Raw genomic sequence first — 18,724 nt, 5'->3', positions numbered from 1 at the left:
GGATGTCCTTTGGCTTGTCTATGGTATCAACAAGAGAGTCACAGGAAAAGTTCCCTAAAAGTCAGCTCAGATAAGGAAGCAGCATTGCCGTGGACAGAGCAAGACACACAAATTATGGAGCAGAATTCTGCAGTTTTTGGGCCTGAGTCAGTACGTGTGCATATTATTGGAGTGCGCCGCACCGTGTAGATTTAGTAGGGGAGGTTGACACTAACTGAGGATCTCTCCAGTGGTCTCTAGCTCACTATGGAGATGTTCTTCATTATTACAGTTGCATGCCAAAAAATGGACTAAATTCAGCATCAGATCTGTTAGGAAGAATTACAAAAAATGAAAAATTCATCCAATCCATGAGTATTAATATTCAGCCATTAAAAGCATTGGGTAAATACAGGAAAACTCTCATCATCTAGTACTAAACTAATATCAGAGTGTGTTTTGGGTCATAAATATGATCAATGCCAGCCCAACATCATTTTAGACTTCCTTCTTTTTCTTTTTTTCCTGCAAATAATGAATTGTGCTTGTTGTCAGCAGATGGTGAGCCCTACAGGGAGCACTCACATGAGTCAAATTAAATATATTCAGTTTTGCAAGAACAAAGCTTTGTTGAAACTTAGGCAGAAAATAGTGAATCTGAATACAGGCTAAACACTTGGCCAGGAGTTAATAATCTTTTCAGTGTTTCTTCTTCAGTTTTTATAGACCAACCATTCAAAAGACTTGAGTCAACCCTCACAAATCTCATCAGAATAAGACTCAAAGTTTCAAAAATTAATAATTTACATTTGGTTTTATTTGCTTTTAGAGTTTTTACCTCAAGTTTACTAGCTTCTCTGCACAATCAGGAAGGCCTGAAACTTTCTTTTCAAGAGGAAAGTGGGAATTCTAACTAACATCATAAATCCAGTGCATTCAGTATCATGAGACTTCAGACTGAAGTATGAAGCAGTTTGTGCTACATACAATCCTTTTCAGTTTTAGAACATAAGTGCAGGAAGAGCTGAGACACTCAGCTCTTCCAATAGCCACAATTTCAAGATGTTGGACTGGGTTCAAAAAGGCACTTTGGAAAGATCTTAAGAGTGTAAAAAACAATCATGTGCTATTGAGGTACAATTATACCTCCTACATAAGATATAAAGAGATTTAGATTCATCTCGCTTAGGTTTTAGATCCTTGAACGTTAAATATATAAAGCTGATCTAATCACAGTAGATTACTGTTATAGTCAGTGAAGAGAAACAAGTACTTTCAGAGAGACATCCCTCTGACATGCCCTACATACCTATCTTCATATGAGAAGAGTTATCCTCTGAATAAGTCTGCTTCATTTAATTATTTTAAAGGGAATCTGAGATGAATATCTGAGACTTGGACAGTTATCTTTAAGGCAGCAAAGTCAGGGCAGATGAATCATGCCTTTACTATAAATGAAAAGCAGACGCTATTTACCCCAAGGAATCAGTAAACATTACTAGCTTCACAACTATCTCCACTTTCTGTTCCCTAATAGTGAGTTAGACAATTTTGAGCTCTCTGAATAAAGCATGTGATTATTGTACAAGAACAGACCGTGATTATGAATAGTTTTGAGTATCAGAGAAGAGAGGAATTTGCAACTGTTCTTAGTTGTTCACATTATGCATTGGATTTAGACACAGCTTTCAATCTCACAGTTTGAAAAAATCTACATGTCTCTTACTTTCTCAGGAGAATTTTTTGAAGTGTTTTGTATATCTTCACAGTGGTCATCAGACTTCATTAACCTGCACAAGTTAACCGTGACAAACACAGGACAGGCTGGCTCCCAAGCTAGGGTTTGTGTGACTGGATTATAAACAATATTATCCCATAATGCCTTCGTATCTGTGCACAAAGAGAGGAAACATTATTCAAGATGTCTAAAAATGAATCAAAGTCACTCATAAATCTGGTAGCTATATATGTGCTTAAAATTAAAAGCATTGCTTTTCCATTTCCTTGTCATTTCCCCCAATCAGAACTGTAAACATGTTCTAACAGTGCAAAACCTGGGTTCATCATACCAAAGTGTTGGCATTTAGCTGAAGTGCTTAAGAGCTTAGTCTCACCAGTCTCCCACTATGATGCCAGATAGGCATCTCCAGGGAACGGCACCTCAGGTCTGAAGCGGACTGCCCAGGCTCCTGGAMGTTGATTCTCTGCCCATCAGGTGCAGAGGGAGCACAGTGCAGGTGGGCTCCTAACTGAGGACCTGCACGTCCTGCAAATACTTGTGAGAGAAAAACTTGAAAACTTGGCCGTTTGGATGTTCAAGATGGCTGAACAAACAATACCCATGACTCTCGAGAACGTAGCTTCCCTTTGGAAATGTTCTGAAACAAAACCTTTTGATATTTTCTATTAGAAATCTTCCAGAACTCTTAATTCTGCAAAACCTTGTGCTATCTTATCTTAACCTTCTTCCTCAATGAATAGATATCAAAATACTGAAACTTTCTATGAAGTAGAAATTTTAATTCTTTCTTTACAACTACTGTTTGTAACAAACAGATAGGTACTATAAAGCTAATGTTTAGAAAAGATTTATTCTGAATTAAAAAGTCCTGGTTCCCAGCAGTTCTAACAGAGTTTTACAAGTACATTTTGAATGTTCCAGGAGTCTGTAGTAATGTAGATGTTAGTATAATCCTCGTACAGCATAGCACCACAATTAAGACTGATTTGTCTCCAGGCCTTCTCCAGGCCTGCTCACTGGCTTATTAAATGACTTTGTTTCTGTTTTATTGTTTTGTGGCATCCGTTTATCTACTTCATAATAAAGATGCTCATTTAAAGTATGTTTTTACTCTTTTCTACTACTTCTTGTTCTCATTCATCCTCAGTCTTATTAAATTGCATTGCTTAATAACCAGTAAATGCTCTTCTCTCCTTTTTTTCTTTTTTTACATAAATTAACACAAAAGAATTACTATATAGAGGGGCTTCTTTCTGATACACAACTGTTAATTAATTCCTGCTACAGAGCTAACACTGTCATTCCAAATTTATTACATCGGTGATAAACGTGCCAGGAAAGAATCAGTCTGCTTTAGATATTCCAGTGCGCAGAGCTGTCAGCTTAGAAAGAGTTTAAAAATAAAAAAATTGGCTTGAAAGCTGGAACTCCACACTGCTTTATATTTTAAATAGCTGGGTGCTAGAGACTGAATTCCTTGATATTACTGGAAGGAGGATAGTTGAAGTGTAGTTTTAAACCAGTATTTCTCATATTATCTTCCTCATCAGAGCTATAAGCAAAGGGTCCGATCATTTTTGCCCATTGGAACTTCCTAAATGGACTGAATCAAGCTCTGAAAGCCTGGATGTGCCAAAGCACATAGGTTGCCCTTCCTCTGGCTACCTAACAATTTGTAACCTATGCTTTGGCTGTCACCACTGGGCTTCTTACCTCTCTGATCCAGAGCTAAAACATGTCTCATACTCTGCAAGCAGCCTGAAGGCCTTCTGAGCTAGTTCTCTTTCAAGGGCAACAGTGAGAATAGCTGAGGTAGGGYGGGAGGGAAAAGAACCACAAAGCAGAAGGAAGGAATTGTGGCATTCACAAGTCCAGACTCCTGWGCTGGAGAAGCATAGCAAGGTGCTTTCCAAGCACAGGAAAGAAAGAGGGAGAGATGGGAGAAAATTTTGAAGAAAACAACCTGTGCCCATGAGAACCAGCTTCAGGCTGAACAGCTACTAGGAACAGAATTTAGGAATTCATACTGTAGATGGCTAACAGGCTTTGCTTTGAAGATGACCCTGAAGCTAGATCTGGCAGCAGGACATAGACATAGCTACAGGCATAGCTTGAGTGTTCCTATAAATGCTCTCTATTGTATAAATAGTATCCTTTTCCCTTTTTATTTAGTCAAACTGCACTCCACTGCTGCAAAGGGAAGATAGTGTCACAAACACTGCATTCTGCCACAATAAAATACATCAGAAATGTAGGCTGGGCTAATTAGAGAGGAGACTGCTTCAGTTTTAACAGAGACATACTGGTTCTGCAAGAATGTGAGAGAATTACAGTGAATATCTATGCAGTTTAATGGAATTTGGATAAGCTGTTATGGGTTGATGTTTATAACTTCTCTCATGGTTCTTTAAAAATCAAGTGCTAAAATCCCTTAATAAGCTTTTTGGCACGGTCTGGGATGAAAAGGTTGTTGTACTTACATTGAGTTAAACAAAATAAAACACTTCTAGGTTGCTTTTTTTTTTCTATCTGTTTGGAAATCTTTCAGTAAAGAACTATATAATGTGACGATTTCATTTTCAGCTGTCACCTCTGACCAAAATTTGACTTTGCTGGAAAACTTTATGTGAATAACTTCCCATTAAGTAAGAGGTCTACACTCCCAAGTAACTGCTTGAAAATAATCTTACATTTATTACTGGTTTCCTGTCTATTGACCTTCACTTATTTCATATTCTTGCCCTTAATGTTGTGATAGCTCCTGTAATGAATTAGGAGACACACTAATTTGCATTGCCTGGTTATCTGTGATCCTATCATGAGTAATGGTGAAGGAGAAATTTAAAAATCACAGACACCCCTTTTGTGTCAGCACAAGCCCAAGACCTTTTGAGATTTTTGAGTGAAGAAATTCAAGGAAATACCTTCTACTCTGCTCTTTTATCACTCTTATATGTGTTCATTCTCAGCTCCCAGTTCCCTCCTTCAAGCCGGGTGTCAGGTACCTCCTTCAAATCTCTCCTTAAACCCCTCCTCTAACATCGTCATTCCAAAGCTGACCTCAGTGGCTTTTTACCTTCTGGCCAGTCAGTGTGTGATTTAAGAAAATGTGAGAAATTACAAGAAAGTTGCTTAGTGTTTATATTGTCATAAAATTTGTGTACAGCTTGATCTGAAAGAAAGTTATTTCATCTATCTATTCGCAGTATAACAAAACAATATGACAATTTCCTTAAAGTTTTGCAATATATGATTTTCACCTTAGATGCATTTCAAATTGCAACATACTACTGAAACTGCTAGAAACTCCTCAGAGAGTAATCACACAATACTTGCCATTTTCAAAGGGGCAAAGTTGTGTCCTCCTTGCATCTGGAATTGCCGACCAACCCTACAACCCAAAAAGTCATTGTTAGCTGGAGGTTCTCAGACACACCAGTCTTCATCATTTCAAGCCAGAATGTGACAAAACAACCTTCTTACCAAATATACAGATGCTATGCTTATTATAAAGCTCTGGGAAGTGTTTATAAGAGGATATTTTGCACTAGACATTTATAGCATTGTTCTTCATTTTGGGAATTGGAGTTGAAAGACTAGGTGATCCTTTCTAGCACTATGTTTCTCGTATTTCTGAGTCATACATTCTGCATAATTTCATTTAGAAAGTCTGCCAGTTTAATACTTTTGTTCATTTCTTTTACAGTCTCATTATTTTCTAGGGGTATCAGGAGTCATCCAAGAGCAATGCAATACATACCACCTAATTAATATTATCAGATCTCCTAGCCTTTCTTATGCTAAAAGATATATCCTTAAAATCTAATGACTAACACTTAATCTAATCCTGGAAATACCTGTGCCTTTCTTAGTCACTATGCCCTAATTATTTAGATGCATGTGCAAATGTTTCTATTACTCACGGTTGTTAAACTACAATTCCTATTTATTTGCCCAGCACTAATCACATTATGGAATTTGTTGTATATATGCTGAGTGGAATACTATTATTTCAGTGACCTCCAACCTTTCAGAATGGAGTAAAACAAAACCCCTAGGTTTGCAAGAGAGCTCCTCGTTCATCTCCAAGATACCTCATTTTAGGTGTCTACAGTGTACACATCTGAATGTGACTGAGGTGCCCTAGCCATATGAAGATCTAGTAAGTGCAGCTAGTGGAATCTACAGTGCTGTTCAGCTCATCCTAAAATAGGCATCTGCCTTTGGTCAGCTCAGCAGCTCTATAGGTGGCATCTGCCTTTGGTTAGCTCAGCAGCTCTATAGGTTCCATTGTATTAACTAGCTGTCCGCTGACCATAAGAGTCTCTAATTCAAATGGAATCTCTAATTCAAATGTAGGTATCTACAGCTAGACGTCTGCATTTAGGAATCTTACCCACAAGCTGAATCCCATGGCAAAATTCCATGAGAAACTATGTCACATAGTATCTTTACATCTTACAAAGCTCATTTTAAATTGATCAGTTTTTGTTCCTTTCTCTGAAAGATAGTCCAAAATCTCACTTCTCAGGGTATCAGAAAAAATATTGTAGTTATGYTGAATCTATTCATGGAATGAAGTCTATCCCCCTTCATTCTTGTGGCCAGATGGGCATTTAGCTTAAACAAAGCTGTTGCTTCTCCCTGTAAGAGGCCCTTCTGATGTGTACTTAGGCAACAATAATATTTCTCTTTGTATGTGTTTTACCAGCCTAATAAAAACAAGTGTTTTTAATCTCCTTTAAGACAATCTCTCTATTCTTCAAACATTCTAGCTTTTTTACGTACCTCTTCCATTTTAATTAATCTTTCTTAAACATGGGTACAGGAATTGTCTACAGTATCCCGTAGGTCTTGCCTGTACTTTCCTATCAGCATGGGAATTATCTCACACAATTTTTCCCATTTACATCACGTTTTTTTTAATAATACTATTACAAACTATTACACTCAGATCTTTTTCAAGCATCGTCATTTTAAATGAGGACCCACATTTTACAGCAAAATATTTTTGTTGTTAGTGCAAGAGCATGAACTTGCACTTGATGCTGTTACACTTCCTCCTCCTTTAGTTATTTCACCTATGAGGACCTCTAGTCTCCTCCAACTATCCTGATTCTCCTCCATTTTGGTTACACTTCTCAATTGTATTATCAGCAAAATTTATTAACACATACCCACTTCTTGTGGGAATGTCACTGATGCAAGCATTATATAAGAACAATTTTAACTTTGGTCCTTAAATAACTTTCCTGTCAACATTGCCCCATTCAACAGGATTTGTTGAATTACCCCTCCAGCTAGATATTTATCTACCGTACAAATCTTGTTCTAACCTCCAGCTTCCCTAATTCATCTGCTAGTTTCCTAGTGATGCTATAGCAAATCCTCTGCTGAAATTCAGTCTGATTAAATCTGCTGGCTCTTCTTTGCTTTTATATATATATATATGTATATCAGACAAATTAGTCTTACGCAATACTTTTGTAAATTAATGTGAATTATATTCCTTTTTCCTTTTATCTCCATGTTTTAATCTGTCTTTCCTAAAAAAACTCAATTTGCATAATCTTAAGGTTAGAAAAGCCTTAGGAAGTTAGATCCAGAGCACTTCTGTATAGATTTTTCTTCCCTGCTTAGGACACAGATCCCAGATATAATCTTTTTAATTGGACGCACAATATATGTCAAACTCAGACTGTATTACCTCAATGCAAAGACAAGGGAGTAGCTGAGAATATTTCAGAGAAACTGATTTTAAGGATTCCTTCCCTTTTATCTGAAATGAAAAAGATGATCATGAGTACAGGATAGTAAATAACTTTTAATGAAGGTAAATGAAGATATAGAAGGCCTATTCCTATAAATATGATCTCAATGAGCATTTCTACTTACAAGTCCCCCCAGTTAGTTCAACAAAGCAATACTTTCAGCTTTAACTCACCACAGCAAATGCCCCTGCATCTTCACAGATAAACCACTTGCGGCATAAACGGACATAATAGTCTTGATCTCGAGGAAAGTTGGATACATTCACTGATACGACTTTCCTTGCCCGGTCTACATAATAGCCTAACTTTCCACCTAAGAAAAGAAAAATCAAATAAGAAATTATTACATCTCTTTATTACTTTATATATTTCTTACTTTATTATTTCTTATTTAATGTTCAGAATGTATTTCATAACTTGATGGAGACGAAATTCAACATCTATAGATTCTTATCTAGGGTGTTTGAATTAATCCTTTTTAATATCTAGATTTTCCTGAACATAATTTTATTTTATGATATATAATGATCTTCATGAGAATAAATGTCAAAGTTATTCTTTTTTAAATTAGCACTGTCAATACTGAGGTGCCAGGACACCTACTGATTGTAATTCAGCCTCAGTATTTGAAATCCTAAGTAATTCATCTACAGATATTTGAAGCATTAATCCTAGCACTATTACTACACAAGCTGATTATTCTCAGGTTGCAATTTTATTGTTTAGGAAATATATGCAACTATGTTAGACAAATACAATATTTGGAGGTTGCTTAATATTTTATTTTTATTTAAAAGTATTGCAAACTCAGGACAGCCATTCGGCAAAATAATTTCAATTGAAATGTGAGTTTTGTCCATAGATAAAATCTGTAGCAAGTAATGCAAAGTGCGTGAAGAGAACACAAACCTGTTTTTAAAAGTTTAAGTATTAAATAGGGTGTTAATATCTTTACCTGCTATCTGACATCTCCAAGTCAGTATAAAGAAACACTTAAATTTTCCAGAACATAACCTACAACTATATGATAATGATAAGTAACAGTAGTTGCATATCATCACTTTTTTTCCTGCTTATTCAGCTATGAAAACATATTATCGTACAGGCCATCAGAAATATTTCACAGCTTTAATGTATATAGAATATCAGCTCACCCAAACAGGCTGGAATGTGTTTTCCCACATCATTGTTTCTGCAATCTGCAAAACAGAAACCAGAATTTTCTTCAGAGCTGTTTTATTTATATGCATTTATGTGTAACTAAGACTGCCAAACTATCCAATACCTTTCTAACAGGAAACTTGTCCAGTACACCCCTTTTTAAAGACAGATTTACATCCTCTTCTAAATACACACTGAAAAGAATTTGTATCCTTACCGCACACACTGATTATGTCATAAGTTGCATTAAGGATCCTATCTCACTGGTTTAGTGTTTTTGTGGTAAAATCTCATCAGCAGTTTAAATAAGTCAAAAATCTAGGCTATAGCTCTGCACTTCTTTACCCAGGACCTAATCATAACTTATAATTAAGTTATTAAAATAACTAATTATTAACTATTAACTATTATAATAACTAATAATTACTTATTATTAGTAATAATAATAATAGTGTAACTTATTGTTTCCTTGAAAGCCACTTCACTAGCTTACCAGGCTCATTCAACTGGTATAAACGATTGYGAACTTTTGCTATTCTGATTCCCCTGTAGGCTTCTTAAGAAATACCCCAGTTAGTTCCCTTGCCGGAAGTAGAGGGCAGGTGACACCTTCAAAACTAATATGTTTGCATCTCTGTAACTTAAAGCCTGATTTGAGAACACTAGCTCATAGACCACTTCCTACTGTTTTCACCTCTCTTTGCTTAACTCAGGATTGAACATTTTGCTTTCATTTCCCTACACCGTTCTTTCCCTCAGGACAATATTTTCCAATGTTTTCCTTTGTTCACTCCTCCACGCAAAGTGGCTTAAAACTGGGCTTTGTAAAACCTTGTTTTTCCCTTCTGCATTCACAAAGTACATTTCTCCCTCAATAATGAAGCTGCCAGTTTATCCTGGAGACAAAAGGCTTTTTAAATACGAAGAGGCTTTGCTTGTACGAAGGTGCGTAACAGCCGTAACAGATCCGATAGTGCGTATAAGGGATGATACTGCACCAAGGGCCGCAGGCTKTGCCGGGGCAGGACAGGCATGAGCACTGCACTGAGCAAGGGGACCCATTTCATTTTTTGCACCACAACTTGCTTGCAGCAGCCACACTGTGTCTTGGTAACAMAACAGTGCTGAATCCATCTCTATGGGCATGTGATAGGCACTTTACTTTAAAAACATGGAACAATACTATCTTATCCGGTTACACGAAAACAGGTGATAAAAGCCAGCTGAGAGTAAAAAGAAATTTCTTTACACTTTCTTATTAAACTTTCCTCAAAGGGATGACCCTTGCAGTTATTTCTGAAGCTACCAAAAGACAGCAGAGCCTTCGTCTTACGCAGAGAGGGYGCATAGGACTGAACCGCAGCCGGAGCCAGAGCATGTGCCTGGCAATACTGGAGGGTAAACTAGGACAAGTGCATAGTATAAAAAAAGACAGAGACTGGGGTCAACCTAAAGTAAGGTAGGCATTTGCATGCACAAAATAAATCATGTAGAAAGTGTAGAATAAAATAGATTTTCAACTGGTAGACATTGGCCCAGGCGTGCGTGATCCAGTGTCATTTAGATCAACGTATCCCAAAAGGTAATTTGGCTTTGCATTTTTTTTCCTTTGAAACAACACTTTAAAGATGTTTTCCTACCTTCAACATAGTATTCCTGACTCAACTTCACTTCACAGTAGTTTGGTACTGTTTTCATGGTCACATAGATGTGTTGTGCTATGTTGACTTCAAAGCAGTTGAATTGTACCTGTACCTGTTTGAAAAATACATAAAATGAAGTTTGTGAGTGACTTCTAGAATACAGGAAGACCACTGCTCATCAGAGGTAAGCAAGCAATAGTGATTATTCAACTGGACTTACTGTAGCATTATGAAAGTAAAAGAAGCAGATACCATTTAATGAAAGGGTTGTTCACCGATGCTCACTGAACTTCAAAAAGAAAATGATCTTTCATACTAACAAAAGTCCCAGTTTATAGGCATTTTACAGCATAAACACTTGCAGAAGAGGAAAAAATACCTATTTAAACATTTTGGCAAATTTATTCATTCCAGTAACAGTTCGTGAGAGAGGGGGTAATTTAGGAGGCAAAAGTTTAGGTCCAACTATAGCAGGTCATTCCCTCACTGATACGAGTAATTATTTCATTCCTTTTAATTTTTCACAGTGGATATACTCCTGCTTGGTACAAGATATTTGGAGAGTAAAAGACATGTAACCATTCTACTTGTTGAACTAGAACCAAAAAAATCTGCATAAATATGTTTTTTGAGTCATGCCTATAAACATTACCTTATTCTTAAAGTTATTGGTTATTCATTGCCAGCCCTGCACTGCATATAGAGACATTCAATTATTGAGCAATATAGAGTGTAAAGTGAAACTGTAGTTTTGCATATGGAATCAACACAACATTTATAAAGCAAAAGAAGTAACCCATATTGTATGGGATTTATAACAGTAATCCATCAATTGCTGAAAATAAGCTATCATCTCTTTTTAAACGGTGGGTCAAGAATGGCTCCTTTTTTTTTCCAGWTGCAAATTGTAATAATAGCTCCGGGCTCAGTTTAGCACAAAATTGTACTCTGCTGTTGTAATTATTACCATGAGCTTAGAGATATGCACAAGTCTTTAGGCACTTAGCTCTCTTCCAGATGCATAAGTTTTATTGACATTATTAGACCAGATTAGGCACCCAAATATTTTTGTATGTCAGAACTTAAATCATACATACACACTTAAAGGTTCTTGTGACATTGCTCTCCCTAGCAACTGGAGGTACAAAAGCTTCCCCACAATTTGGTGGACAGAAAAAGAAAGCTAACAAGTTTCATTTGAAAATTAGGCTTTGCAGAGGCATCTTCTCTTGCAGAAAGATAACTGGAAGAATTATGAAAATGGTGGGGAACCAAAGTTACAGGTTATAAAAGGTCATTTTGTTTTCATTGGCTTTCATCTGACACTGCTGAAGCATACATTTCATTGCAGTTTTCCAAAGAGTCAACAAGAGAATAAAGAAAAAGAGATGCAGAATATATTCTTTTTTCCTCCAAAGGCTCATAAACATTTAAATGATAAACAACCAAAAAATGAATCTACCTTCTTTCCATTAAGCATCTTGCCTTTTTTCCTAGCAAACCTCACATTTGTGCACTGAGATTGTTGTGTGTCCAGTGAAAGAGAACATATTTCCAGCCCACGAATATTTTCTGAAATGAGTTCAAAATAGATTTTTAATTTCAGCATTTTTAACAAAAACAAAGACTAAATTAAAACAAAATGTACCATATCCTAGGTTTTCTGTCTAAGTGAAAAGCACATGTATTTTATCTCTCTAGAAAGAAAAAAAGGGGACATTACATATATACACACATAGGGGTGGGAGGAAGGATGTRATTCAATTTGCTCTAAATTAAAGCTTTAACTATGAAAACTCTTATGCAAATGATTAAGCCCATTAACTCAGAGTGAAGCACACCAGAAGATACTAAATTGTAACACACTAAGAACATGAAYGGCAGGGTGTTATTAAAAATAGGCTATGCCAGGAAAGCCTTAGTGCTTTCRTTTTATTTAGATGTAGAATTATAACTTCAGACACAAAGACTGTTTCTCCTTCTCTTGGGGCAGGCACTCATATCAGTTTGAGTTACCAGGGCACATGAAATTTGTGTGCRTGTGTAAGACAGAGAGCAAGAAAGATAAAGCCAGCAGGACACTTGGGTAACTGGTAGAGGAAAAGTTTACTGCCAATATATTGGCAGTAAAAATTCTGTTGTTCTGAACTCATTATGTCAGTTCTCGTTCCCTTGAGTAAGACCAGGTCTTTATCGTGGATTTTAGTTAAACGATTCCATAACAAATCTTACTGATATAATTACATGAAAACCGCTTGGACACAAACATTGCAACGTGGAACAAAATTTGGCCGAACAGCTACAAACAAAACACGAACAAAAATGATTCAGTAGCAAATCTGCCTCCTACCATCCAGACTCAGTGTTCCTTTAACATTTAAGTGAAGAGAGCACTGCCTTCCTTGGATGCATTTCATCACTGTTGAGATCTTCATGCTTTTCATTACCATAGAAGATAAAGATGCAGGAGCATCATGGCAGAAGCTGTTAAAAATACCACCTGCAAATACAAAATACACAGATAGAGAAATCTCAGTTTGCACAGGCTATTTTTGAAGGCATGCACTACTGCTGCCCCAGAAGCCCCAAAGATGAAGCCTCAACTCTACTGAAATCRATAGGAAAGTCAGCATTGACTTCCGCAGAGTCGGTACTTTACCTAAGACTTTCACGTGACCAGAGCATACACTTGGTTGGCTCCCTCAGCAATGCAGTGAGTGACTACATTACATTATAGACAGGGTTTGACAATTTCCTGGTTTAGAGAAGGGGATGCTTCCAATAATTATGACTACCAGGACACAGCTAGACTAAAAGTGTGTCTACGTAATTAGATCTGACAGATCATGGCTGGAGTAGTAACGTATTTAAGCTTTTTTCAAAACCATTACCTGTATGTTTTGAGCACTCTCACGGGCAGTATTTTAATTTTAGAAAAGATTGGCTGATGGTCTCAGCTGCTGTTAAAATATCATTTTCACACAAGGGGGCACCATTGCCTTCCTAGTCATGGAAAAATCCCTCACACCTGTGGGATCTCCTCCTTTAGACTATGATGACAAGAACAGATTAAACCTTATCTAGACCTTCTTCAAGCTGTAWATGGTAGACACAGAACGCATCTACTATGTCTCATCTTATTTTCCAATGACAATTTAGTCACGACTAAAGCCTCAGGACATGGGTTTGCACAGAGACTCCTACAGGCTAATGTAAACAGTCTTATGGCCCCAGATCTCATCAGCTGGCCGTATTTCATCTCATCCTACTTCCTAGAGCCCCTGCACAGAAATCAGTTATTCAGTGCTGAATTTATGTCAATGGAGTGGATTCAATCCCTAGTGCATTCCTTTGATGTTATACCTCAAATATATTTTTTGTAGTCCTGAATGAAACATCAGAGTTCAAAAGGCCATCAGAATAAATAGCCAAGCAATTGGGTTTTGTTCCTTGGTTTTACAACATACAATGAAGCACATCTCATTTTAGCTGCAGTGAAAGCATGGCAATTTCCTTGAAATACCTACCTAACTTTAGGACTTAGCAGCATGAAAGTTAAAAAAAACACCCAAGTAAAACAAAATTTTTCACTGTACTTTCTCCTCTCCTTGGAGAACCGCTGAGAGAACAAAAAAAGAAATTTGATTTTTATTAGTCATACTGCTTTACRTACTCCTAAGAGGTGCTCAGCTATTATGGTGAAGAGCATATGCCGATGCAGATAGCAATGTCAGGATGCTGCACTGTGCCTGCTGTAAAATGAAATACAGGATAATGCTGCCACCTCAGATCAGCAGGAAAAGGCAAATCCCTCAATTTATGGCCAAGAATTATTGTCAAACATGGATGTCTATTGACTTATATGGAAGACACATCCACAGTTCTCATAGAGTAGAGGTAGGAGGTGGAGGAGGAACGGCAAAGGAATATTCTTACTTACCCCTCCAAACATGAAGAAAAGTGCCCTGAATTTACAAACTGAAGATGCATGGACCTGTACAAGAGCTCTTTCTATATTATGAGATTAGTCCTCACTTTGAGGGTTTCCAGTRGGAACAGAAGCCCTCTGTCAGGGATCAGGTACTAATACATGATAGATCTCATCACATTGTGAAAACAGGCTGACATAAATGTGGTACCTCAGCTTGATTTTGTCAGGCTTTAAATTGCCCTCACCTGATTCTTCCTTGGTATCAGGAAGTATAAATCCTGCATGATACATATCAGAAGTCATGTGAGACAAACACTTCAGACCTGAATCTCTACTCCATTATCCTTGCTTTATGCTATTACAAATCTTCTGGAGGCAACATGATATGCTGATATGAAATAATTGTAAAAGACTGCAAAAATCAGAATACCTTACCTCAAATCAGAGCAGAGTCAGATCTTAATTTTCTAAGGTAATATTGGTAATGAGAGAAGATAATTTGTACAAAACTAAGAAAAAACACAGATAACGCAAAAATATACAAATTAAGCTTTAGGAGCACCAGAATACCATGACTTTTGAAGAATTTGTATATATGTTTCCACAGAGATGAGGTAGTTTTAAGAGGTAGTATGTACAGCAGGCAAATGTGATCATGTATAGTCCATCTTCCAAGAGAGGGTGGTGCAATAATCCTGCAGGTATCTCAGGATGGAAAATTATTCTAGAAYACCCAGCCAATCCACCCACAGTTAACTGGGAGACTATTTTATTGCAGAATTACCTAATAATTATTACTAGTTACATAGTAAGTGATGATCAATCTCAGCTCCAGCTCTTAGCTCAAAAAACACTATTTTCTTGACTGCATCTATGACATAGAATTGTTCTCACCTGCGATAAATGACCAGACTATGTTGTTTTTGTATGGAAATGAATGGTACCAGGAGCAATTGCTTCTCCTTAATTCTTTTGTTGCTGGTATAAATTTCTTGACCCAAGCCTAATTCTGCCTATTCCCAAGACTGTGCATAGATGATTTTGGGGAAATGATGTGCATGCATTGGTAAATGTTCACAGTTCTTCACAAAGTATTCTGTTCGGATGAATTTGACTGTATTATTTGACCCAACCTATTTGGTCCTTGTTATTACTGCCTGAGGTAGAGCATTATTAGAAGTGACAGGCTTAGGCCTATCTCGGGAGAATTATAAGTCATACCTAAGTGCACTATTTACATTGGATCAGTATCAGGAAGAGCCAAAAGTACAGTTTTAGGCACTACTGTGTATCCCTAAACAGGAACACTGCTTTCCTTGATCATGGTTTTTACCTTCAACCTGAGAACAGATAAGGAATATGCTGGATAAAATGAAATGACTCTTTCACTTTAGATTTTTTTTTAAATTAATTAATGATACATTTTGAGAAATGCAAAAGACTGCAAAACTCATTAACAATAATTTAAGTGGATCATCACATGTATGAAGGCATTAGTTTTGGATCACATTAAATACATAATACAAGGAAGAGATGACAGAAAATAATTTTCCTTCTATAAATAATCACAGTTATTTTTGTAATCACAAAATGAGACTCATTTTCTGACTAATTCTTCAGTAAAGTCTTACCTTACCATCTTTTAATCCCCTTTCCTCTTACACAGTTCCCTCTGGAACACATACCTCTTTCCTTTTCTCACAAGCAATTTGGTCTACACCCTGAAGACACAGAAGTACATCTTGCTGCACAAATCATCTGCTGCGTAAACCTTGCCTGGATTTTATGTTTATAAATTATAACTGTAATTAGCACTACATGAGAGAGGGATTGTTGCTGTCATAGGACATTCCTTTATTATGGACACATATAAGCCTTGGCATAAAGAAGCCAAGACTTATCATTCAGCATGTAGATACTTTCCGTGTAGTTTTGCCATCAGCTCAACCACAGCAGATTATTTTTTATCTGATGATGCAGCAATCAACCCAGAACTGTCATGACAGCAAAACACCTGAAGTACATTTAGATAATAGAAGCTAGAGCTGAGCAATGAATACGCAATGGAAATGATTAGATGAATAATTTGGAGCCTCAGGCAAGAAAATGAAATTGGAGARCAACAACAAAAAAAATGCAGAGAAAATCCATTAATAACAGGCYCAGGCCAACACCTAATAGAAACTCTTAACCTTTTTTTTTTTTTTTCCTGGTATTTCTTTCCTAAAAGAATTGTACTACTTAGAATACTAACAGTGCTAAATCTGTGAGTGTGTMTACAGCATGCTGAAATTGCTTCACTAGGGCATCATTCCACAAGTGTAAATTACAGTAGCATTTAAAAGCTACTTTGCATATTCTTTTCCACAGTATCTTCTGCATCTGCGCATTATGATGATTCAACAAATTTCATAAGCTAGATACACTCTCCTAAGATAACCACATGTTATACTTCTGTTAATAAATACCACATTTGCTACTTTAAAATACAACAATTATGAAATTGATTAGATTTCAAATTGACAGTGTCATTTTTAAAATAGATTTTAATGCACAGTAAATTCAAAAGGATTTCATAGGTGAAACTTTCAGAAAGGATTTTGAACTTTGAATGATAATGAATGACATGGTGTTATACTATGCCAAGCGTCATTTCTGAGACTGTAGGATTAAAAAAAAAAAAAAATCAGATGGTCATAATGTAGTACAGTGAATTTCAAATACTATGTAGCCCTTTATCTTGTTAATTGTGTGCAACTGAAGGGAGGAGGCAGGGCCAAAGCTACATTGCCAAATACTACTGAACTGACAGCTGTAAATTCTAGGAAATACAGTCATCTTTTTGTTGAAGCTGAAAACAATGACTACTGCAGAAGTGCTGTGTTATACAGGTAGGGTCTTTTGAGGTAATTTTACATCAAATAATAAAAAGCATGACTACAGAAAGGGAAATATGGAAATGATCATACACCCATTGTTGCACAAGTGAATTAGGATGAAGCCTAAAAAATGTTTTCTCGTTACTGCTGAAAGGTTGTGTCATCCTACATGTTACTTGTATTAATGATAGTTAAGTCATTGCCAGRTAGCACTGGAAACCTAAACCCAGCTCTTCTTCACGTACACCATATTGCAAGATAGGGCTCTTTAGTTTACAAACGCTTCAGCACCCAAAGTCTATATCCAGCTTAGAGTTAAACATCTAGTTTAAGCTTCTGTGCATCACCTAGGCACCTTTTGCAGTCAGTGGAGAGGGAGCACCCCCTCCCCTCCCTCCCAGAGGGAGATTACCTTGTCTTAAAATGAGTGGGATGAATCATCACCTGGTGGTACCTGTGTTGACAGTCTCTACTGTCTAGATCTGTATTTGTGTAATCCCTAGCACAGAGTTTAACTCATAACCAGCAGTGTTGCAAACATCCTTCTCTTTGAGTCCAGGGCTTTAGCCTTGCTGCCCAAAAGATGCCAAGGCAAGCTTCAGCCAAGCAGAGGCTAGGTCAATAGTCTTTTTTTCTCTCTTCTTCTCTGACTCCTTCCACATTGTGATTGTAACTAGCACATCAGCTGCCTAATCCAAACAAGACCCAGAATAAGACCCATTCATGGTTCTTGAACCAGCCATTGATGGCTCACTTTGCTGTTCTGTAGAAGACTATAGACTTTCTTGAGTGTTAACTCCATCCCTTCCAAAGCTATGTGAATTCTCTCCACCTCAGCAGGACATGAGGCCTATAAATGTCATGCTTTCAAAGTAAGAGTCATGATACCTGACGCTCAGCTCACTGCCCCAYGTTATAACACCAGAATCTCACCCACTTGCAATCCAGCGCCACAGCTTCACCGTTTTTGTGGACTAACACATGAATCCAGGAAAGGCGCTGTGGAGAAAAGTGTCACGCAGAGCTGGGCCTCCAACCAGAGCTGTCATCTCAGGGGGGACTATCTGAGCATCTTACACCTTGACAACTGCCCCTTATCAAGTAACTGTGTGCACTGAAGGTGTGATTGCTGAAGACTTCAGATAAGTCAACAGCCTATATTATTCCTGTAACTAACAATAAAAGCATGTGAATGAAATGACTAAGGAAATTCCCCTAGAGATCGTCTATGGTAAGGAAAATTGCAAAGCAAAATGTGCAATCATTATTAACCTATTGTTTACCACAGCCTACTAATTCCCAATGTTTTTTATAGGGAATCTGGTGGTAAATACCATGTCCAATGACACAGTAACAGGACCAGGAAAGTAGATATATTATCTACAGTAATTTATTTTTATTTGTTCAAAACCAAATGTAGTAAAAATGTGAATGATGTATACTCACTGGAAGGTTTGCTTTTACAATGAATCCCCTGCAAATAGAAATAAAAATATTATATAAATGCAGTTATGAGGCAATAATAAAAATAAATATTGCTTAATCATTATACCAAAATATAAACATACCTTAAACAAGTAAACATTTGCACAGTCCACAACAGAAATCACTTTTAAAAT

At 36.9% G+C, this 18,724-nt stretch overlaps 1 protein-coding gene across 1 annotated transcript in view; it reads right to left on the bottom strand.

Moving 5' to 3' along the window:
- The window catches only part of IL17REL (interleukin 17 receptor E like), a 45,904-nt gene that overhangs the window by 10,031 nt on the left and 17,149 nt on the right, over positions 1-18,724 (bottom strand). Inside the window, exons 2-10 of the mRNA XM_085299897.1 lie at positions 18,552-18,579; positions 12,646-12,795; positions 11,758-11,867; positions 10,293-10,407; positions 8,646-8,690; positions 7,665-7,804; positions 7,428-7,499; positions 5,057-5,111; positions 1,706-1,869 (exon numbers count right to left, since the gene is read on the bottom strand). Of these exons, the coding sequence (XP_085156023.1) occupies positions 1,706-1,869; positions 5,057-5,111; positions 7,428-7,499; positions 7,665-7,804; positions 8,646-8,690; positions 10,293-10,407; positions 11,758-11,867; positions 12,646-12,795; positions 18,552-18,579 (879 nt within the window). The remainder of the gene's footprint in view (positions 1-1,705; positions 1,870-5,056; positions 5,112-7,427; positions 7,500-7,664; positions 7,805-8,645; positions 8,691-10,292; positions 10,408-11,757; positions 11,868-12,645; positions 12,796-18,551; positions 18,580-18,724) is intronic.

This window comes from Rhea americana, unplaced genomic scaffold (assembly GCF_003343005.1).
Source record: "Rhea americana isolate MKP2758 unplaced genomic scaffold, rheAme1 scaffold_156, whole genome shotgun sequence".
In the NCBI taxonomy this organism is placed as follows: domain Eukaryota; kingdom Metazoa; phylum Chordata; class Aves; order Rheiformes; family Rheidae; genus Rhea; species Rhea americana.
Note: the sequence above shows the minus strand (reverse complement) of the source record. Positions and strands in the feature narration are given on the sequence as shown.